Source organism: Podarcis filfolensis (genome assembly GCF_964270895.1).
Source record: "Podarcis filfolensis genome assembly, chromosome: 6".
In the NCBI taxonomy this organism is placed as follows: domain Eukaryota; kingdom Metazoa; phylum Chordata; class Lepidosauria; order Squamata; family Lacertidae; genus Podarcis; species Podarcis filfolensis.
The window spans coordinates 23,681,894-23,705,954 of NC_139609.1; the positions used below are offsets into that span (position 1 = coordinate 23,681,894).

Below are 24,061 nucleotides of genomic sequence, written 5' to 3' on the forward strand. Positions count from 1 at the left end.
GAGGTAGATAGAACTTTATTTGCATTAGCCGATGGCCATAGCAATGATAACATTACAATATACACAGAAAAAATGAAAATTAGTATAAAAGCACAGTTTAGGGTCCGGAATCAACAGTCAGATAGTGGCCCTTCAAAGTTCTTGAGCTTTTTAAAGGATTTTACCCCAGAACATATACTGCCACGAGGCCCCCAAAACGGACTTTGGCCATGCCTGCTATAAGCCTTTGCAGCAAAAGAGACTATCTTCTGAGCCTTGTAATAAAAATCATATTTTTTTCTTTCATTTTCCAACACTTCAATTTCTTTAAACATCCCCCCCCCCCCCGGCTTCAAGATCTTGGATCCAACAATTTAAGAATAATGCATTGAAATCAGTTGCTGCCCATAAAGTTTGCGTTCAAGAATATAACCAGTGTTGCTCCTTCGGAAATACATAATTTGCCTGGAGCTGGTATGCTCCCAAATCTCTCCATTGGTTCCAACTGTTCAAAACAGAGTTGAGAACAAACTTTCTTGTATTCTGTTTTCAAGGGAATGCTTCTGGCTACATTTCCAAATGAATTCAGCCCCTGCACCGAGAATCCATAATGCAGTAATACATCAGAAAATTTTTGAAACTAGAAACTGTCCAGCGCTCGCACCATCTGTTCCTCAGACACATGAAGATCTGCCTTATCTTTATCTATATGAATTATTCTGCACCAGCGATTCAGCATCCTAATCTGTATTAAGCCCAGGACGGTGTCAGAACCTAACTGTGCCCTAATTAAATAAGCAGGAGTAGCTTTGAATATCCCTGAAATCATACATAGAAAAACGGGCTTTCAAGTCTTTCGACTAAGGTGATATTTACAAAGCAAAACTCAGCATCTTTGGGAGTAAAAGACTCCTTTTGGAACTTGAGAAGGATACAAGTAGTTAAGATTCAAAAGCACCCTGTTTTTAAAAATCTAAGCAACTCAAAAACCAGCATGAAAAAGTGAGGGAGCAAAATGTTATTCTCTCCACATCCATGTCAAATCATTGCAAGGTTCAACTTGGAATTCCCAAAGGAGCATTTTACTCTGAAAAATATTGACTTACAAGGAAAAAAAAAAGTTTTACATCAGAGATCACTGGATCCTGTTTTGTTTTCTTTGAGGTGCTTTCCCGGTTTTTTTCTTTCTTTCAATGTTTACAAAGCCCAAATGTCTCCACCAAAAAGTGCAAGTTTTTCTTAGAACAAAACCCCTCATCCATTAAAACTAGTCTTATTGATCCCAGGCACCTAAGACTTTCTTTAAGACTTGTACACAAACAGCTACTTTAAATTTATTTTGTGAAATGTGCAAGGTCGTAGGATCCTGAAGGCAGGGGGAAACTACCTCAAAATATCAGTTATGATTTATCTTTGTTCTGTTTGTGTACCATTTTCCTCTGCTATTTTGCATTGGGCACTGTTCACAACCAGCTCATTTTCTTTTGAATCCCTTTTGTAAACGTTTCGTGCCAGCTTGTGATGTCGAAAATAATTTATTTTTAAAAAGTGTGTTTACCATCCTATTTGGAATCTTGAAACACAGGGCTTTAGGTACGACTTGAACTCAGGCTGGAACAAGCGTTTCACTCACACACACACACATACATACATACACTGTGGCAGCAGCTCATTTATCTTCTGCAAAGGTGTGATGGAATAATTTTAAGTTGTTGGTGAATCTTGCATTTAACTATCAAGCAACCGCTGATTTTTCTCTTTTAAAAAAACAGTTTTATCAGCCTCGCCGCCACTTCAGACCACAGTGTGACATTCCTCGGGGGCATTGCTGTTTTTAATTTGTCAATCCTTTTATCGTTATTATGAGCCACTTTTGAATTCAACTTGGAAAAGCAGGTAGCCGTCTCTCCCAGCGCCATCTGGAGATACCAAACACTGAGATTTGGCCCTTCCCATCAAAACCTCTCTATATTGCACATCGCATAATGCCATGTCAAGTCTTGTGTCTACAGTCTTTATTCTGATAGGTGTCTTTCTCATTATCATCTCCCCACCTCTCCCTCTTTTCATGGCAGCTCTACAATTTCGGAGAAGTTGTGTCTGTCGTTTTCTGGACCGATACATGGAAGCCCGAGAGCTTTTACGACAAAATAGCCAAAAACAGAAGAAACGGCATGCACACCCTCTGCTTGCTTGGTAAGGACCACATCCTCTTTTTTAAAAAATATTTTTATTCAGTTTTACATTTAATATTTACATTAGTATATAAATCATAATCATATACAGTCACACCTTGTGTTGCGTTCCGCTCTTCTTACGGACTTTCAGCTTACGAATGCGGCAAACCTGGAAGTGTTTAGTTACGGGTTCGCTGCATGCGCAGAAGCGCTCGATCGCGCCGCACACATGCGCAGAAGAGACACTCTAGTTGCGGACTTTCGGGGTGCGAACGGCACCCCCGAAACGGATTAAGTCCACAACTAGCGGTACCACTGTACAAATAGGATTTTCTGAATCCCAGACTTCCCTCTACCCCTCCATGGGTTCCATGGTTATTCTCTTTCAACTGCATTGTATAATGTCCTCCATATTTCCTTAATAGTCAATTGTTACCATAGTTCTTGTTACATTGCAAGTTTTGTTAAAATCCTGCCAATGTTTTTAATTGTTTACAGTGTGCTTCTAAACAAGTTACAAATTTTCCCTGTTCTTTATTAAATTTGATGTCTTCTTGGTTTCTGATCTTCCCAGTCATTTTCGCCATTTCAGCATAGTCCATCATTTTTGTTAACCATTCTTCTCTGGTAGGGACTTTGTCTTCCTTCCATTTCTGGGACAGAAGTATCCTTGTAGCTGTTGTTGCGTACATAAACAGTTTTTTCTGCTCCTTCAGTATTCCTGAACCGAAAATTCCTAGTAAAAAAGGCTTCTGGTTTTTCCCCACAAAAGTTATTTTAAACATTTTTTTCAACTCATTATAAATCATTTCCCAACATGCTTTCGTTCTCTTGCACGTCCACCACATGTGGTAGACAGGGCCGGATTTCAGTTTGATGAGTCCCTATGCTACTGAAGATAATGGGGCCCTTTATATGTTGCTGTTTTTTGTGTTGAATATATGCTATATGGTAATTTATGGACCTAACAGGTATCTCAAGCCATTTGCACATGTTGCCATGCAACCAATCCATGCAGAATGTAGGCACCCTGTACATAGAAATGAGCAAACCAGTGATATTTTAGGAAACAGGCTAGCAGGCAGGGCCCATTACTTACATCACAGGAGCCTACACAACACAAAACACTGTTGCTGTATGTAGGTTTTATTTTATTTGTTTTTTATCTTCTATTTTGGAAATGTACATCCAGGTTTATTTCCCCCCTTAAATTTTTTGGGACCCCCAAGAGAGTGGGACCCTAAGCTATAGCTTGTTTAGCTTATACGTAAATCCGGCACTGGTGGTAGAATGTGCCTCCTTTTTCTTTATACTTCCAACAAATATTTGTAGCTGCTCTGTGCATTTTTGCTAATTTAGTAGGAGAAGGACCACTTCCTTATATCACACTTAACCAGCCGGCATTATTTAGAACGCTCAGTAGCTGAGCAGCTATTTGATTTGAAATACTTTATTGTCACTTGTACAACTTGTATACAGTGAGATTACACGAGCACCCCCCACTCAGCTCTCTTAGTCTTAATTCCCCTCATTTACTGACGCACACCCACCAAACCCGAAAGTCAGTTGCCCTGTTGTTACTTTTTCATTCAACAGCCTAACAGCCCATGGATAGAAGCTGTTCTTTACCCTGTTGGTGCGACTAATCATGCTTCTATATCTTCTGCCTGAGGACAGGAGATCAAGAAAGTGCCGGCCAGGGTGTGACTCATCCCTGAGAATTTTCCTCACTCTCCTGAGGCAACGTTCTTCCGCAATGTCATCCAGCGGATTCACAGGACAGCCCATAATATCTTGTGCTGTATTCACCACCCTCTGTAGGCACTTCCTATCCGATGATGTCAAACCGGCATACCACACTGTGATGCAGTATGAAAGGACACTTTCTATTGTGGACCAGTAGAAGGAGATCATCAAATGTTGATTGACATTGTTCTTTTGCAATACCCTGAGGAGATGGAGTCTCTGTTGGGCTTTCTTAACCACTTGTGTTGTATTTATTTTCCAAGTAAGGTCTTCACTGAGATAAACTCCTAGGAATTTAAAGGAAGAGACTCTCTCCACACTGCCCTCCCCGATGTACAGTGGGGCTGGTTCTCCTCTCTTCCTCCGAAAGTCCAACACCATCTCCTTTGTCTTGCTGATATTAAGGTGCAAGTTGTTCCCTAGGCACCATGTAGATATTTTTTGGACCTCCCCTCTATACGCTGATTGAACATGAGATGAGTCTGCTGGATTAAGGCAGTGGCCCAGCCTTTTCTCACGGGGGCCAACCAGTTGCCTATGGGAAACCAGCAAGTGGGATTTGAGCAACAAGAGCATCCTCCCCTCCTTTGGCTTCCAGCAATTGGCATTCAGAAGCATCACTGCCTCCAGCCTTTGAGGCAGAGCATTGATAGTAGCCATGGATTGCTTTCTCCTCCATGATAGCCTCTGCCTTGCTGTCCAAACACAGAAGCAACAGCATCAAACAGTAGACTCAAAAGTCCACCGCCTTACGCATCCTCTGCCTTTATTCTTACCTGCAGCAATTGCATCTTTAAGAAATAGCAAAGCTGAGCAAAACCCCCAAACCCTTCCCTAGACATAGGAAAACAGCATGTCATGGAGCTGAGCCTCTGCCTCTGTTGTTGTGGTTTTCTTCCATGTACAGGTTTTTGTGCTTTTTCTCCTTTGGGAGACATCTATCCCAACCCCACTGTCACAGCCCAAAGGTAAAACAGTCCAGCAGAAGCTTTTAACCGGTAGATTCTGCTGAATTCTGTAAACTGGTCCTTAGCCCGGTGATCATTTAGTTGTCTGTTAACACCGAGAAAAGGAAACGAGCCCTGCCCATGCCATCAGCTTCCTGGCTTTGAGGTCTTAAGTTGCAATCATCATCCAGCGAAAAGGAAGTTTTAGCAAGTTCATTTCTTTACTAGGACCGCCAGGATTTTTACTGTGTCTTTTGCAGCAGCTCCAACAGAAGGAAATTAAGCTTTTCCTGGCATGAGGAGAAACAGGGGGAAAGCTTCATAGCGTAAGCGGTTGTGTTCCACTCTACTCTTAAAAGCAGGAGAGCTTGATCAGTAGAAACAGGAGGCGATCCCACAGTCTCTGCACTGGGGCAGGATTTATTTTAATCATACAGAGCTTTTCAGACTAAATCCAGCCTTGCATGAAACCCTCCAGTGTGCGAGAGAGGTAGAGATTATACAGATGCATTCAATCACATATGGAATTTTGATCAGGATGGAAATCAGACTGATGCAATTTGCAAGCAATTAGATCATTCCGTGCTGTTTAGATATTGAGGTTGATCGGGGAGAATTGAGTTTCTTCCGACTGGCAGGATCCTTGATTGCAGCCTGAACGGAACTATTCTCCCAGTGCTAAAGCAGGTTTTCTACGAGTTTACAGGACACTCCAGATACTTTATGGGACATAACTGTTTACTGGGGTTCCTACAAGCATAGACCGCCCCTGTGGCTACCACTGCTCTCCTTGATTACAAGCCAGGATCCCAAAACCTCCCAAGTCAAAAGGCGATTTCCATGTGCACACCGGAAAGAGCTGCATTTTGCCAGCATATAGGCATATAGGTCCAGTCACGGACGACTCTGGGGTTGCGGCGGTCATCTCACTCTATAGGCCGAGGGAGCCAACATTTGTCCGCAGACAGCTTCCGGGTCATGTGGCCAGCATGACTAAGCCACTTCTGGTGAACCAGAGCAGCGCACGGAAACGCCGTTTACCTTCCTGCCGCAGCGGTACCTATTTATCTACTTGCACTTTGATGTCCTTTCAAACTGCTAGGTTGGCAGGAGCAGGGACCAAACAACAGGAGCTCACCCTGTCGCGGGGATTCGAACTGCCGACCTTCTGATCGGCAAGCTCTAGGCTCTGTGGTTTAGACCACAGCACCACCCGCATATAATATACACAGCGCCAGCATATAGTAAGTTTATAAATCAAGTCAGAACATGCGTGCAGAATTTTCATGCATTCCTGGAATTGGCGTCTGGAAGCTGTCTGTACATCAGGACTTGATTGTAAATCTTCTCTAACTGTTGAAATGTATGAAAACCTATACGGTGGGGATTTTGGAATGCATTTTAGAGAGAAGTGGATTTAATAGGTGTTAAATGCTCCCAGCCACCAGTGTGAAATGTCACCATGGCCTCACCATACAGCTTAATCTGTCCATTTTGCATTTCATTGATCCTTTCTCTCCCCTCCATTCTTTAAGAACTGCAAGAAGGGAGAGTTGACAAGCAAGCATTATTGTGGGTTGTTTTTTAATTACCTGCTGACTTTTTCAAATAAATGATGCAAAAAATCTTACAACATTCAAGTTAGGGCTTCTTCTGCTCCCCTCTTTCTGTTCCTGCGTTTCTTTGTCTCTGCAACAATTTTGCACTGTCAAGTGACTGGTTATTGAAGGAGACATTCCGGCCGTTGGTTTAAATATTAAAATGCACTTAATTGAGGAGCTGGTGGAAAGTGTGTTTGCTGGATACAGATTAAATCAAAACTGCAATTGACTGAATGAAATGAAATTGCCACTGTGTATAAATGGCAGGAAAAAGATTATGATCCTAGCTCACTTCCCATAGAGAGATGGTGGAAGGAAAGGTCTATTGATATTGGCATTCATAGCAATAAATTGCAGGTATGCTCATAGAAAGCGCCATGGTGTTCAGCCATTGGTGGTGGTGAGAACATGTCAGAGAAGGCCATGGATCAACAAGATCCTAAGTAAGTTGTGGACGATATATCAATACTTTGTCTCTTACCAGTATGGACTCCAGACCGAGACAAAGGTTTCATATTTTGTCACTCTGTAATATATCAAGAATGCACGGCCCAGCTCGCCTCGCAGACCCGGCTGGCAGGAAACAGCACTTTGCTGCAAAGCAAAGCCTTTACTGCAAAGTAAATGGCCATTTCCTGCCTGCTGATCTGCAAGGCATAAGCTCCTGTTGCCTCTCAGCTGGCATTGCAGAGTAAAGAGGCAGCTGGAGAAATCCCTTTAGCACACAGCGCTTGCGGGATCAAGAACTAGGCTTGGGAAGTCAGATTCTCATCAAGATGTGGACGCTCTTGCGTTCAACCGTGCATGCTGGGGCAACTAGAGTGGGGCAATTGTGCACATACAATTTTAGAAGGTACTAAGAAACTTCCATAAAGAGGGCTGATCGCCGAAGAATTGATGCTTTTGAATTAAGGTGCTGGAGGAGACTCTTGAGAGTCCCATGGACTGAAAGAAGATCAAACCTATCCATTTAAGGAAATCAGCCCTGAGTGCTCACTGGAAGGACAGATTGTGAAGCTGAGGCTCCAATACTTTGGCCACCTCATGAGAAGAGAAGACTCCCTGGAAAAGACCCTGATGTTGGGAAAGATGGAGGGCACAAGGATAAGGGGACGACAGAGGACGAGATGGTTGGACAGTGTTCTCGAAGCTACCAGCATGAGTTTGACCAAACTGCGGGAGGCAGTGGAAGACGGGAGTGCCTGGTGTGCTCTGGTCCATGGGGTCACGAAGAGTTGGACACAACTAAACAACAACTAAGAAACTTCAGTAGCAGAAGAAGAGATGTGGCTGGAAGAAATTGCTTTGGCTGTAGCTTCTATCTATAAAGTAGTGTGAAGTAACTGTCTTGTCAGTGCAAGGATTTCTGCTTGTGCCATGGGGCTTCACCTCTTCTCCCCACCCCTACATGCCTACTAAATCCATCCTAGGCATTTCCCAAGTCTCCAGAGCAAATTTGGGAATGATGGAGGGGGAGGAGAAGAGAGGAAAGTCCCACTGCACAAGAAGAAAGCCTTGAGCTGACAGGACTACGGAGTTGGATACCCATTAATTTGCAGTGGGTCTGCTCTGACTATGGCTTAGTTAGATGTCACTCCCTGACTGTTAGCATTTACAATTTGGCCGCATCTTCTTTTAACCATCGCCTTTGTCTTGAATTTTGTTGGGACTTGCATGCCTTCTCCTGTGTATTGCGCCTGTTCTGTTCTTGTTTGTGTACAACTTGAAGGTTTGCATTGGGCGAAAGATGTAAAGTGAAGCAGAAATTCCAGGTAGGAGAATCGAGACTGCAAAAGCTAGGAAACACATTGGGTTGTATCAAGCCAAGTCATACTTGGCATAAGCCCATTGAAATCAATGGACATGAACCATAGCCATTGCAACTCATCAGGAGAAAAGGCAGTGATAGAAATAGTGACAAAAATCTGCCGCACAATGTTTCAAAGCCCTAACAAAAATTAGATTTGTTATTTGAGATGGTTTACCGAGATCTGAATACTTCTAAGCTTAGGGAACTTTATGGAAAGACAAGAGGCACAGCTGCATATTTAAATATACAAGAGAATGAGTTAGTGCTCAACAAAATGAAATGAGCTCATCTTACCAAAATCTGCAGTCCACCTAATTCAATAGGAAAAGGTGACTAATGTGGTTGAAGGCTTGCCATGAGTCTTTTTGGGTTATTTGATTGGAGACAGGAAGGCACAACTAATGGGGCTTGCATGTCCAGGCCCCTGGGTTTCTGCCCATAGCTCATTCATGCCGCTCTAACTTAATAGACGTTCAGTTTCAAAAAGTTTCATCTCCTCAGTGAAGCACGATACAAAACATAGTTTTCCACTTAGAAGACAGCGAGAGGAAACGCCTTCGTTGATCTCGCCCGTTCTAACCCCAAATATGCTCATGTAGCAGTAAGTCTGCCCTAAAAAATCAACAGAGCTTGTTTCTTGGCTGCAATCACAGTTTTAACTTCCTACAGCTGATGTGTATTTAAGAGAGTTCAATTAAAGGATGCTGTGTCACTTTCCACAAGAAGAAAAACCATTGCAATGAATTATGTATAATAGATAGTGTCTTAAACATAGTCTTATATGTTAATAGTGAACTCAGTCTGTGGGTACCTAACACCGGAACCTGCCTTACACTGCATCGCAACAGTGGCTCGTTTAGCTGAGCCACACTGGCTGACTGGAGGGTTTCAGGCAGCAGTTCCCTGCCAACTTGTCCTGGAGATGCCAAAGATTGACCCTGGGAGATTTCTCATGCAAGATGGATGCTGTACCACTGAGCTGCAGACTTCTCCATGCATCTCCAAATTAGGACCAGCCAAGCTGGATCAGGAACAATTAAGAGGCTTGGGGCTGCTTGGGATTTGCAGAACTACACAGAGCCTTTGGGGGAGAGAGAAAAACCTAAGAACAGCCCTGGAATGATGGCTGAATGGGTATCACAGGGGGAAATGGAATGATGACTGGCTGGCACAGTCAACATGAAGAAGAAGAAGAGTTTGGATTTGATATCCCGCTTTATCACTACCATAGGGCGTCTCAAAGCGGCTAACATTCTCCTTTCCCTTCTTCCCCCACAACAAACACTCTGTGAGGTGAGTGGGGCTGAGAGACTTCAGAGAAGTGTGACTGGCCCAAGGTCACCCAGCAGCTGCATGTGGAGGAGCGGGGAAGCAAACCCAGTTCCCCAGATTACGAGACTACCGCTCTTAACCACTACACCACACTGGCTCTCTGGGTGTGCATGAAAGAGAGATATCTTTCTTATATCAAACGCAGCTCAATAAAAAAAAGTTCTCCGTCTTAATGCTTGTGAAAGTAATACACAGGCAATTGACTTAAAGTGTATGTCCCGTTTTGTTTCCCTGCAGACATTAAAGTCAAGGAACAATCGCTGGAGAATCTCATGAAGTAAGTTGTTTCTTCAAAAGTGTGTGGTCTGCAACTGATAATTCACAGCTTAGTGCTGGCATGTAAGTGAAACGCATACTAAAACCATGGTATAGAGAAAGATTTTCTCCATGTTTCAATTTAAGGCGTGGTTGGGTGAGGTGGAGGGAGCCAGTAGCCCTCAAACTGTTACTGGACTCCCAACTCCCATTCAGCACCAACCCAGCATGGCTAATGGGCCCCCACCCTTGAGTTAAAAGGACCGATCAGCTGCCATACTAATCACATTTTAGGCCATCCGGCTTGCTCTCTTAACTAAGAATTGGAGTTGGTTTAGGAATCCTGCTTAAACGGTGGACATGAATGGTGAACACGGGTGCCAAAATATCTCTGTAGACTTAAGGAGGAAGTGCCCTCTGCTGGTACCCAGTTTGGTTTTGTCTGCAGTCCATCCCGCAGGATGAAGTGACTTGCTTGAGGCAGCACTGGGATAGGTGAAGGCAAGAACCAGCGTCTAAATGATGTAAAGCAACTCTTCGTGCTAGCACTGCCTGTCAATATAGATAACGCTTAGAGGGATCAGCGGTCTGAGTCAGTGTAAGCAGCTTCCGGTGTTTCTGTTGCAGGATGGGGCTCATGTGGCAAAGCAGCGGTGATGGTTGTCTTGGTGCCTTTTAGCATTTAATGAATAATTTTTTAAGATTAGTGCAAAGCTCATGGTTTAATAAGTCTGTTCAGTTTCTCAGGTTCCATATGCACTCCGTATCTCCAGTAATAAGTGCCCAGAGTTAGACTAGCTAGCTATGACCCATAGTAATTTCATCTGTGGTACAGTGGCACCTTGGTTCTTGAACAAAATCCATTCCAGAACCCCGTTTGGCTTCCGAAATTTTCAAAAACTGAAGCACGGCTTCCCATTGGTTGCAAGAGCTTTTTGCACTCAGCGAAAGTTGTGTTGAATGTTTGGGTTCTGGAAAACATTCGAAAACCGGAACACTTACTTCCGGGATTTCGGCGTTTGGGAGTCGAAACGTACGATAACAGAGGCATTCAGGAACCAAGGTTTGATTAGTTTCGTTTTTCTCCTGATCGCTCAGTATTTCTAATCTAGGAGAGATCAGTCGAGTCAGCTTCCTCCTTCCTCTCCACTGGAACTATTGATCACCTCCAGACACGTCCTCACTTTGGTCTAGATCCACATCCACGGAGTCTGACAATCTCTGGTGGAAATTTACCTTGGAACTTCTTCATAAGCTTTGCTCCTGCCAACTCCAGGGCTGGCAAACTTTGCAGAAAACAACCCTTTGAGAGCTGGCTTTGGGGTCTATAATTATGTAACTATACAGTATATGGTAGAAAAACACAGGCTTCCCTTCCAATTTGGCACGGATAGCGTGCTCTCTGATGTATCTCGGCAGTTACAGTAGATTAGCAGGGGTCTCAAAATATACGTGACTTGTGATTGTGCCGAGGAGGCAGCGCGACATGTGGCACCTCTCAGATGAGGAGGGCATTTTCAGTTTACTCACGTAGGCTCTAATTCCTAGCTTGAAAGATTCAAAACAGCCACGCAGTGGCTCTGATTCACAGCACACGCACAGAGGAGACTTTCATCAACACCGACCGACTTAATTGTTGGTAGACGCTTCTTCTGCAAGCCGGCAGTTCTGGGATGCTGACGCCACAAAAAGAGCGTGCTAGTAGTGTCTGCTGTTCCTGTGGCTGTAACATACACCTGGATTCGGCTGTTTAAAATCTTGGAAGTGTTTGCTTTATGTCTCCAGCTGATCAGAGGGCAGCGCGTATAACACTCGCCTGCTTCTCATCAGCGACTGCCCGTAGACCTCCTTTTTGCGGTGTATTCCTTGCCAAAAACATGATGGATGAGACAAAACATGCACAGGCTTCTAGCGAGGGTCTAAACTAAATGGGCCTCTACCCTCGTACCTACAGGACCGCCTCTCCCAGTATGTCCCACGGAGAGCCTCAAGGTCCATAAATAGCAACACTCTAGGGGTCCTGGGCCCTAAGGAAGTTAGATTAGCTTCAACCAGAGCCAGGGCCTTTTCAACACTGGCTCCGGCCTGGTGGAACACTCTGCCTCATGAGACCAGGGCCCTGCAGGATCAGATTTCTTTCCGCAGGGCCTGTAAGAAAGAGTTGTTCCGCCTGGCCTTTGGTTTGGAGCCAATTTGATTCCCTCCCCCTCTTTCTTTTTTCTTTTTCCTTTCTCCTGAGGCTGCATTTTAATATTTTGATGTTTCAATATTTTAATGTTGTATTTTAATCTTGTTTTTAAGTTGTATTCATTCAACTTATTTTTATTATTGCTTGTTAGCCGCCCTGGCTGGGGAGGGCGGGGTATAAATAAAAATAATAATAATAATAATTATTATTATTATTATTATTATTATTATTATTATTATTATTATTATTATTACATTTGAGAGCCATTTGGCTGCCAGCCCCTCTTAAGAGCTTCCAGAGAGTGAATGTGAGACCTTGGTTTGATGCAACAAAGAAAGTTTTATCTTGAAGCTTAACCATTTTGGGCAAGCCGTGTTAAATTCAGCTTGGCTTTACTGTACAGGGACCCCACTACTTGACTGGGATACAGGGGGGACAGTTGCTGACCAGACTACCGTACCTTTCCTTCCATCAGGGGGAAGAAGATTTATGAGCCACCCAGGTATATGAGCGTGAACCAGGCAGCGGAGCAGCTTCTCGCTATTGTGCAAAACAGGCGGCTACAAGGCGAAGAACCAGGTACGCACGTGAGCTCTGGCCGCTAGCATTTGGAGGCTGGCCCTCCCCTCTTTTGTCCAGACCGCTGCAGCATCAAATAACTCGCAATTTGTGATGGAGATGTGGGCCCTCTTGAAATTGGCAGGCTGGAAATTGCCTACAGAGGCCAAGCATTCGCTGTGGTTCATCAGCCACAGTGAAGTGAACTTCAAGCAGGACCGGAGGCAGAGCGCTGTAGCCACAAAACGTTGGCCTGCACACAAACCAGCCACAAACTCCACAAACCAGTTGGTTTTTTAAAAAAGAAATGCAAATCCCATATGAACATACTTTAGAGTGAATCACTTTGACCTTACTCTGTTCGCTGTACGTGCTTTTCCTGGAGCTACTAGTTGCTGCAGAAACAGCGGAGGCACATTGATCCTGGGAAAGTTTGTCTTAATAGTCAACTTTCGATGGATCTAGGAGTTCTCGCTGGTTAATTAAATGCAGAGACTTTCCATAGGGCTGTAGGGTATCAAATGGCCAAGTAGTGATTGGCTGGAAGCAATGACAAAACGCTCTGCAAAGTCCGGCTAGCTCACATGCACTGTCTTTCTGAAACAAAACGGGAGGCACAGTTAAGAGCCCAGAAAGGATATGAAAGAATTAGCCGTTATCAGTGGAATCAGTCTCTTAGATACTCACGGGAGTGGCCTCTCTAAACAAGCCCTGTTTGGAAGGAGGCAAGTCAATAAAACTATGACACACACAACTCATAGCAATCCAATCAGTGGCGGACTTTGGGCTTTCACATTTCAGCAGCATCCTATGTGACGCCAGAATTTGGCGCAGTAACAGACGCCTCTTGCCTTCCGTTCCAAGTCATGTTTGCGGCGCCCTCTTGGCTCAGCGCCCAGTGCGGGTGATCTGGTCAAGCATCCCTAAATCCGCCTCTGATCCAATCAGGCTCCATGCAGGGATGCAGCAGAACTTAACAATATCTGCAGATACGTCGCAGGCATATCATGGGTCCTTTTGCCTTCCTACGTAACACATTCCACTTACCCTTCCCTGTGGGAAGTTTTGATACCAGCAATACCTTCATATTAATCACAATTTACCGTATTTTTCCATGTATAAGACGACCCCTATTTTTGGGGACTCCAGATTAAGAAAATGGGGGGAGATTGCCCAGAGTTGTTGAGCTTTTATGGGGGGGGGGGTTGCCAAAAATTGCTCACCCACCTGACCAACGCTGCCAATCGCACGCGTCGCCAAAGCTGCCAATCGTCTGCCCGCTCGCCACCAGCAGCCACCAATCGCCCGCCCAATTGTCACAGCAGCAGCCAATCATCAGCAGGTTTTGCCACAGCCACCAATCACCCGCCCAATTGTCGCAGCAGCAGCCAATCATCAGCAGGTCTTGCCACAGCCACCAATCACCCGCCCAATTGTCGCAGCAGCAGCCAATCGACAGCAGACCTTGCCGCCACCACCAATCACCGCTGACAATCTCCTGCTCGTGGCTGCAACCAATCGCCCATCCCCCCCTGCACTGTCCGTGTATAAGACGATCCCCAATTTTAAACATCATTTTATAATTTAAAAACATTGTCTCATACATGGAAAACTACAATACTTAGTAAGGTAAAAAATGGTAAAGGACCCCTGGACACTTAAGTCCAGTCAAATTCAACTATGAGGTGCGGCACTCATCTCCACTTCCAGGCTGTGGAAGCCAGCGTTTGCCCGCAGACAGCTTTCCGGGTCATGTGGCCAGCATGACTAAACCACGTCTGGCACACATAACACTGAAGAGTGCCAGAGGGCACAAAAATGCTGAGCTCAGTCTAATAATAATAATAATAATAATAATAATAATAATAATAATTTATTTGTACCCCGTCCATCTGGCTGGGTTTCCCTAGCCACTCTGGGCGGCTTCCACAAAGACCAAAAATACACTAAGATGTCACACATTAAAAACTTCCCTGAACAGGGCTGCCTTAAGATGTCTTCTGAATGTCAGGTAGTTGTTTATCTCTTTGACATCTGATGGGAGGGCATTCCACAAGGCGGGCACCACTACCAAGAAGGCCTTCTGCCTGGTTCCCTGTAGCTTTGCTTCTCGCAATGAGGGAACCGCCAGAAGGCCCTTGGCCCACGGCCCTCATACTAGCATCTTCCCCACACTGCAGCCCTGTCTAAGCTTCTCTTGCATATTCTCCATGGTTCTCCAAATGGTCTTGGACTCCAGAGCCATCATCCCTAAACACTGGCCATTGCTGGTTGGGGCTTATGGGATTTCTGCTAAAACGCCCGGAGGACCTCAGGCTCCCCAACCTGCTCTGGTCCTTTTGCTGATAAATCAAAGCAGTTACTAGGTCAGGAGGGCAGAATCAGTCTTTTCAGCTAGGCGGCCTTCACTTGATGACTCTTTATGAATGACTACTTACCCCACTGGTTTATACCTGCAATTCAATACCTTGAGAATGAGAACTTGCTTCTTGGGCTTGACACTTCTCACATTTGCCTCATCCTATTGCGAAGAACTTGAGCAATGTGGGTTGGTTTTTTTTAGAGAAGTCTATATTAGTCTTCAGAGGACAGTGTCTTTTTTTTTAAGCAGCGTGTAACTTTTTTTAGGGAGAAAGCATCACTTCCTGCAGAAGTGTGCCAAGCGCACCAACCTCTTTCACTATGCTTCCGTAATATTCTTTGTTCTCTTTAACCCCCCCCCCTTTGTTTAACAGAAATTGCAGAAAACACCATCTGCGTAGGCTTAGCAAGAGTGGGCGCAGTGGATCAAAAGATTACTTCCGGTACTCTACAGGAAATGACTACGGTGGCATTAGGTGATCCTCTACACTCTTTGATCATCACTGGAACTTTGCATCCGTTGGAATTAGACATGCTCAAGCTCTTTGCAGTTGACAAATCCATTTTTGAGCACATGGCTGAATAAATACTTGTTTTGAGCTGAATCTGGTGTCACTAGTTAGCCATACGTTTTGCAAGAGGGGGAAGCCCACCCCGACTGCCCAAGTAGACTGCCAGAAAGTCCTGTTGCCAGTCCCTATGAAGACACCAAACTATTTATCAAGGAATACAACCCGCGGAGCAATAATCAAGTCTGGTCGTTTGGCAGGCTGCCTAAATTCGGTATGAAATGCATTTTTTTAAAAAAGTTACCTACCAATAAAAAGCCAGTTCAGAATGAAACATGTAAAAATATGCTTGCTTTTGTATATTAGAGAACTGTTTCTGCACATCAGTATAAATAGTGTTGGTTGTTCTAGATACAGAGTCAGTCTTCCACCGAAAAATCCAGGCCTGTCTGTGCTGTGGCTTCTCTCACAAAATGTGTGCTCTCTATACGTTTTAATGGTCATTCTGATCAAAGCACCAATTTTTTTACTTAGGCGCTAAAACCCTCAGTAGCCTTGGAACTGAACGATGCTGAAGCTTTGAGAAATGAAACGCATCGTGCGTTTTATCGGCTTACATATGTAACACATTAACAATGGCTTGCATCCAATGTTATCCATATGTGAACAGACTTCTGCTTACACAACAAGACTTGGATTACAGGATGTAATAGACAGAGGGGAGGGGGAAGAGACATGGTATTACTGCACCAAATAATGTAGCAATTCTTTTGACCATAGCAGTGCATTCATGGTGGTTTAGATTTTGACCTCACCACAGCTGAGATAGACTAAGCTTGGATCCAGTGTTCCTCTTCTGTAAATCTTCCATTGACCTTAAGTGCAGCAGAGATTTCTCTTGTCATTGAAGGGGGGGGGGGGAGAGATAAAACTATTTTCATTAATACTCTCTACAGACTCTCGAGCAACCTTCCACACTGTTCTGAAGGGCCTCCCAAGTCTCCAGAACAGGTTTACAGGGTAAGGGATTGCCTCTCCTTCTCCTTCCACGAGTGAGAGCTTCGGACGTCACAAGATTTGACTCCCAACTTCTAGTTCTCACATTACATTTGTTCAGGAGATGGTTTGCTTGAGGGCAGCCAGGAATGTGCAGATTGCACCCCCCCCCCCAAAGGAACGAAACACACAACATTTGAAAAACGTTTGCAAAAGGAAAAAGTTTATTGATAGGAAAATTGATCCCAAATATTGTCTCAAACATATTAGCTGTTTAAATATTCCAGAGACTGTATTCAAGTAGAAAAAGATATGCATTAGAATGTCCAGTATTGCACTTACGGCAAGTCAGACTGGCTACTCGCTTTAGCGTTCCCAAACCAATTACAGTATACACAGTCGTCAATTATCTGTAGTCACCTCTTTGAATTCACTGAAACAGTGAAGTCCTTCAATTGCACCGGTACATCATGCGTTGAGAAATACAACAGGCTGACTGACACAAGAGCCCCACTTGCTGTGCAAGTTAGGAAATGGGGTTTCAGCACTGTTTTCCCATTCTATCAGATCTAAGTGTTACAATTTTGGCAATAAGATTGCTATGCCCATCAATTCTTTTATGGTATGCCTCTGGGACGTGAACTTATGTGAGCACTGCTTCTGTTAAACACTTGCCACAGAAAAGTGATCACAGGCCAGAATTAGAACTGTTCAGGTAATGGGACGGTGAAAATAAATAAAATAGTCCATATCCACAGTGGCATTTTCAATTCCAACCAAATGCTTGGCGTGGGCCTGTGCATTTTCACGAGGCTTGGTGGCAGCATTTAATCAGTCAATGAGACACAATTCTTGGAGGGTATAAAGCAGTTATCAGAAGACTGAAGATCAGGTCAGGGTAGGAAACAGCACTTAGAAGGGGCACGCACACACAAAATGTTGCAGGAATACAAAAAAATACTTTCGGCAGCAAGAATCAATGCGACAGCAATGTAGAAAATGGAACCAGGTTAGCCAAGTTTAAGAACTTGAGCTGAACTGCCATATTTGAATGAAATCGTGCTGCATTTCCCCTCCCCCTCAAAAACGCTCCTTTTATTTGCACTGGCATAACCAACTTCCAATCTCCATTTCCTCACATCTATTCCAGTATCATTCACCTGGTCAAATGCAGTTAGCATCCATTCTTCGGTTTTTAACCCTTTGCACTATTCTAAAGCCCTAGACCACGCAATATTTCATTTACTAATCAAGACTGCCAGTATCTTGATGTAATTGGAAGCTTTCCTTTTTAGAAGCGACCTTTATCCTGTAAAAGCTTCGGGAGTAAGAACACCACCTAGGCTGTTGGCTACCATCTGTACCAACATCTGCCCTATGCAGTGGTTTAATGTTGTACAATACATTACTCAAAAACTAGACCGATCCTATGACTGCGTAGTGTGCCGACATCCAAGCCTAAAAGTATAAAGGACACTTTTTCTTCACTTCATACAACTTAAGGGCTTGGTTGACAACAAGCTCCAACTAATATAAACCTCCTCCCCTAAACTGAAGACCTTACATTATCGTTAGAGAGAAACGTGGACATATGTTTATTGGGCAAGCACCCCTATTGCACTAGAATCTCACTTTGGCAGTTGTGTAAAAGCTGTGCATTAATTTAACCTCTGCTGCCAAAGTTAGATAAAAGCAAATTTCAAACCCACGTGTTTGGCAAAGTATGATTTAACTCAGTATTTGTCATTTGGGTGAGAGAAGTTAGAACAAAAAGGACTACTTCCATGGGGAAAGGTCTGAAGCAAATTAACACCAACTCAAAGGTTGAGCAATTTCTAGGCTCTCGGGTTCAGCCGCAACCAATGATTTAGTGTGTGCTCAACAGAAGACACAAGCAAAGTTCTGAAATATCGACAATATGCACGGGGAAAAATGGGGGTTCTTTCTTACCTTTAATTAAAAGCCATTTTACTGAAATGGGTTCAGAGCCTATGGCACTTCACATTAATCTACAGAGGTCACCGTATCTCTGAAAAGGAAAAAAATGGAATTTGCTATAGCGTGTGGAAAAAGGGCACGTGCATTTTCTACAGCGTATGCACCCACGGGGTAGGTTTCTCACAGTGCACTTCTCACATTATATGGGAATCTTCATGTGTGAAGCAGCCCTGATGCGTCTTGTGGAAAGGAATGGATGTTACTGAAGAAGTGTATTGGGCCAGAACTCATCTTCAGACCTTGAATTAGAGACTGTGTCGGATACTTGCATTTCTAAATTAATAGCAAGCAAGTAAAAATAAGATTGGCAAGTAATGGAATACACACGCTGAGTTAAGAGATACATTTTAAAAGATTATTCCCATAAAAACCAGAAATTCCACATTACAGTCTTTTTAAATAGAAACTAATGTACCAATACAATTCCGTTTTAGGCATTTCTGATGCCTAACTTCATTAAAAGCCATGAATAAATCTCCCTCCAGCTAAAGCTAAGCCAAGTGTGTGTGTGTGGGGGGTATCTAACCATCGGTTAGCAGCGACTTTTGTTTTTCTAAGCAAACTTGTCTTGACACACAACTGTTCAAGCAAATGGCCTTTTGAGGGGGACGGAATCAGGTGATTTTCATTCATTTGAACATATGTGCGATCATCTTTGTTGATTAGTAAAAAGGGACTTGCTTACTACCATACATTCCAATTCCAACCAACTTCAGCTTCAACATTGGAAACGAGAGATGCGTTTGTGAGATCTTTGTTATTCCGTCATGAAGCGCTCTGACAGTTGCCTAGCAAGCCTTTATACATTACACTAGCATTGCAGGATAAACCCAGGAAATATATTGCCCAAGGTGAAGTTTAAAAAGAAACTTAGTTAAGACAGAAAATGAAAAATGATGGCTGTGAAGCAATATTTAGCTGAACCACACAGTTCACTCAGAAGACTCGCCTAAGGTATTAAGTGCTGAAGAACCTATGGCTCATTTTCAAATCTAATGCAAAAAAACCCTTTCAAAATATGCAATCAGATTCAACAAACCAAATTATATTCCATGATAATGTATACATAATGCATGGGCTTTATTGCATATACTAGTTGAACTGGTGGATTTCTGGCTGAAGAGCTTGTGAATTAATTCTGAACATGGACTGTGAAGCAAAAGTTCAGATCATCTGTTGACTATCATATACAAACCTTCATTCTGCAGTTAAAGTATATCTGCCAGTCAAAGCCTCCAGCATCAGTCAACCAAAGAGGCAATGCATCCTTTGTTTTGAGTGCTTCGTTATTTTCTAATTACTGTTAAGAATGCGAAGGTGCTATCAGCCTAGATTTACGTCCTGGTGGTCAAACGTTTTGTAAACAAACTCTGCGTAATCATTTTATCTTTGTATTGTAAAATTGAAGAATCACCTCCTTGGAAGTTTAAAAATGTAACAGAGAGAGAGAGTCTAATATCTACCATTATGCAATTACACATAAATCACACCAATCACAAGCAAGAGTCCTATTGGGTACAAGTAGTAGCCATAAAAATTAATAAAAATCCCCGATGTTCAATATCTGTGCTGGCAGATACTTTGACAGAAAAGGCACTCTGAAAACCCAATATGGTTTGGTTCGTTAAGTTTGCAAAGTACAAACAGTCTTACACGTTGTAGAATGTCAACCACTGTGACATTTTAAGAAAAAAATAAAAATTTATTTTCTACCCACCCTCCCTGTAGTTAACACTGGCTTTCTGGGAATAAGCAATAACTTCCAGCAGCTTCACAAAAAGCAAAACCAATGATTGCAATACCACATTATCATTAAGTTTGCTGCAGGGACAAACTTGGCCAGTAAATCCACAAAGGTTTGGAGCTCGTGAAAGTCAATCCCAAGTAGTCCAGGGCCACGCAGTTTCTCGGTTTTTCTCTCCCTATCTAGCCCACAAGGCAGCAGAGTCTGTTCAGTTTTGGACAACCGTAGAGCAGACGGGAGCAGGTCTCTGTTCCAAAGGAAGTACAGTGTCTTTTAAATCATGACAGTACTAGAAAGCTTTGGTCCAACGAGACGGTCGAGATATTTGCTACATAGCGGCAAAGTCAATCTGTACATAGAGCTGCCTCACTCCAGCCTGCGAAGATGGAAGGAAAGAAATACATTGGAATACAAATTCTAGGGGACTGTGTGACCCATGTCAAAACCTACCAAACATTAAATGGGAATGGATTCTCTTGTGCATTTATTACATTTTGATCCCTCCCTTCCTCCAAGGAGCTCAAGGTGACAGATATCATTCTCTTCCTCATTTATCTTCACAAAAGCCCAGGAAAGTAGTTTAGGCTGCAAGGACGTGACTGGCCCAAGGTCTACCAGTGAACTTCATGGCTGAATGGGGTTTTGAACCCCATTTCCCCAGGTCCCAATCCAATGCTCTAACCACTATGCAACACTGGCTATGGTTGTGAAATTGGCTAGCAAAAGCGTGTGACGCATGGCACGTCTAGAGAAGCCCACCAGAAATTGATGCAAAATACACCCTGCACAAATTCCTTTGTTTAGGAAATTTAAACGGAATATCCAATAGTTAGCTGGGTAGTTCAGATCAAATTGTGTGAAAATCTCTTGGAAAAGTAAGAAATCAAGATAGCAAACTTTCAATAAAAGAATGGAAATGGTTGACTGAATACTTACAAACAAACTGTAAACAGATAAGAACATTGGCAGGATTATGGTAATAACCTGCAGCTTTATGAGTATACATTTAAAGCAGATGATTAAATGATTAAGGTAAGTAAATTTGGAATATGCAGAAAATATTTTTTATAAAAATTTAAGGAACCACAGAAAGAGGGGGAAGGAAGTTGAGTTTTGAAATGTTCAAATGATTGTAAAAATATTGAAATGTATAAAATTGAAAATCATAAATTTTAAAAAATAAGTGTGAAAATCTCTCTTACACACACACACACACACACACACACACACACACGTGCTTGTTTGTCCCTTACCCCTTTAGACTGCCAGTGACCTGCAGAGCTAATGATCTAGCCAGCTGGACAGTTCCTGTTCCTTCTGACATTTAAAAAAATGTAGGCTAGCCTAGTTATTCATACATACATTATACATATGCACACTAGAATTATCAGAGCAAAAAACCAACGTGAAACAGCATTCATAGCAATCACATATTGAAAAGGACCAATCTTAGACTGACCGCAACAGAACACAAAACGTAATCACCTTGTCCTGTTATTCTTTACTCTTCCTTTCCACAAAAACAGCATTACCCCGGCTGAAACAGCGCTGCTCCTACATTTACACGACACACATCAAACATACCTGAGTAAAAATGTTGTGAGTCTGGCTTAGAATCCACTTTGCGTCAGCATCTGGAGCTACAAACAGTTTCAAAGTCCCTATGTAAACATCAGTACAAAGGGTCCAGAAATGAGGGTCGTGTAAACTGTAAACTCCTTGCAACTGCTGAACCTAAAATACATAAGAGGCATTTAGAAATCAATTTTTTAAAAGGAAAACGAGAGAAATTTAGTGGTATACAAAAGAGCCCCATGAATGAACAATGTATGCATATTTCTTTTGTTTAAACTGAGATGCAACAAATGTACTTATAGACCCATAGAATTGTAGAGTTGGAAGAGACCTTGAAGATCCTCTAGTCCCCCCCCCCCCCGGCAATGCAGGAATATGCAGTTGTCCCATATGGGGATGGAATCTGCAACCTTGGCATTATCAGCACTAACCAACTGAACCATGGTTGTCTAACTGCATTGATAGCCCACCTTTTTCTACCAAGAAGTGCCAGGTGATACACATGGCTCTCCCACTTTTCATTTCATACCCACAACAACCCTGGGAGGTAGGTTAGGCTGAGAGGAAGTAACAGCCCCACAGTCACCCAATGAGCTTCATGGTCAGGGGGGATTTGAACCATGGTGTGGGTTAAACCACAGAGCCTAGGACTTGCCGATCAGAAGGTCGGCGGTTCAAATCCCTGTGATGGGGTGAGCTCCCATTGCTCGATCCCTGCTCCTGCCAACCTAGCAGTTCGAAAGCACGTCAAAGTGCAAGTAGATAAATAGGTACCGCTCTGGCGGGAAGGTAAACGGCGTTTCCGTGCGCTGCTCTGGTTCGCCAGAAGTGGCTTAGTCATGCTGGCCACATGAGCCGGAAGCTGTACGCCGGCTCCCTCGGCCAGTAAAGCGAGATGAGCACCGCAACCCCAGAGTCGGCCACAACTGGACCTAATGGTCAGGGGTCCCTTTACCTCTAAGGGACGCAGGTGGCGCTGTGGGTAAAACCTCAGCGCCTAGGACTTGCCGATCACATGGTCGGCGGTTCGAATCCCCGTGGTGGGGTGCACTCCCATCGTTCGGTCCCAGCGCCTGCCATCCTAGCAGTTCGAAAGCACCCCCGGGTGCAAGTAGATAAATAGGGACCGCTTACCAGCGGGAAGGTAAACGGCGTTCCGTGTGCTGCGCTGGCTTGCCAGATGCAGCTTGTCACGCTGGCCACGTGACCCGGAAGTGTCTGCGGACAGCGCTCGCTCTTGGCCTATAGAGTGAGATGAGCGCACAACCCTAGAGTCTGGCAAGACTGGCCCGTACGGGCAGGGGTACCTTTACCTTTTACTTATCCCTAGAACTGTGGTCCTAGTCCAACATTCTACCCAGTACACCACATTTATTACTTTTATTTATAGCGCTGGCATCAGACTGTATGGCATCCTATAATAAGAAGGCCAAATTCAAGCCAATTCTCTTTTTTACCTTGAAGACCAATAAAGCAATCCCAAACCTAGGTTCCTCTGGGAAGAGATCCATTTCTTCAACTTCCTTCCCATAAACTGGCTTCCAATGCACAGAGGACGAATGGTCCTTTGTGCCGTTAGAAACATTACTGTTCGCCCAATTCAGTATGACCTTCATACTGAATGCACGCTTGCAATACATTGTGTTTAAAATAATATGCTTGATTTTATCAGGACTGTTTTGGCTAATACACATAATCCCTTCAATTAAACAAAGGACCTCACTGCTTACAGCTTGAAACCTGAGAACATGTGAATGAATTACACAGGCAAGCTTTCTTCTGCTGATTTAAGTGTGCAGAAGGTCATCAGATGTTCAAAGAGGCAAATAAAAATATTTCTAAAACAGACTATATAGGCCTATGATGCTGTGTTCCAATACCTTCTTGGAACCATTATATTTTACACAGAGTGATATCCAAGAAGTATACAGCTACAATGCAGAACATTGCATTCTCTGCCCCTCTCCACCCCAGAGTATGTTACAGGCTTTTTTAAGCATGTGGGGAAGGTACAAAGAGCAGTTTCCATCATGAAGCACCCAGTGACTCAAGGAAAATACTAGACGCTATGCTTGTAGGATGTCAAGCATGCACCTTCACTGTTCAGCCTTAAATTATGAGCATCGAGAGCATCAAATATCAGCTAGTATCAGCCCAATGCAGTACAGAAACTGTACAAAATCAGAAATTTGTTCTATCAGGTAATTAGATTTGTTTCATCGTATTACGCTTTTGATCACTCAGGAAGAAGACGTGTACAGGATTTGCTGGAGGACAAGTGTCCT

General features: G+C 43.5%; 2 protein-coding genes across 2 annotated transcripts in view; one reads left to right on the top strand and one right to left on the bottom strand.

Moving 5' to 3' along the window:
- Positions 1-18,756, top strand: part of DPH5 (diphthamide biosynthesis 5) — a 30,962-nt gene extending 12,206 nt beyond the window's left edge. The window contains exons 5-8 of the mRNA XM_083620524.1: positions 2,055-2,175; positions 9,830-9,869; positions 12,511-12,614; positions 15,329-18,756. Of these exons, the coding sequence (XP_083476650.1) occupies positions 2,055-2,175; positions 9,830-9,869; positions 12,511-12,614; positions 15,329-15,540 (477 nt within the window). The 3' untranslated portion in view covers positions 15,541-18,756. The remainder of the gene's footprint in view (positions 1-2,054; positions 2,176-9,829; positions 9,870-12,510; positions 12,615-15,328) is intronic.
- Positions 16,666-24,061, bottom strand: part of SLC30A7 (solute carrier family 30 member 7) — a 35,582-nt gene continuing 28,186 nt past the window's right edge. Inside the window, exons 11-12 of the mRNA XM_083620504.1 lie at positions 21,786-21,935; positions 16,666-20,577 (exon numbers count right to left, since the gene is read on the bottom strand). Coding sequence (XP_083476630.1) covers positions 20,530-20,577; positions 21,786-21,935 — 198 coding nt within the window. The 3' untranslated portion in view covers positions 16,666-20,529. The remainder of the gene's footprint in view (positions 20,578-21,785; positions 21,936-24,061) is intronic.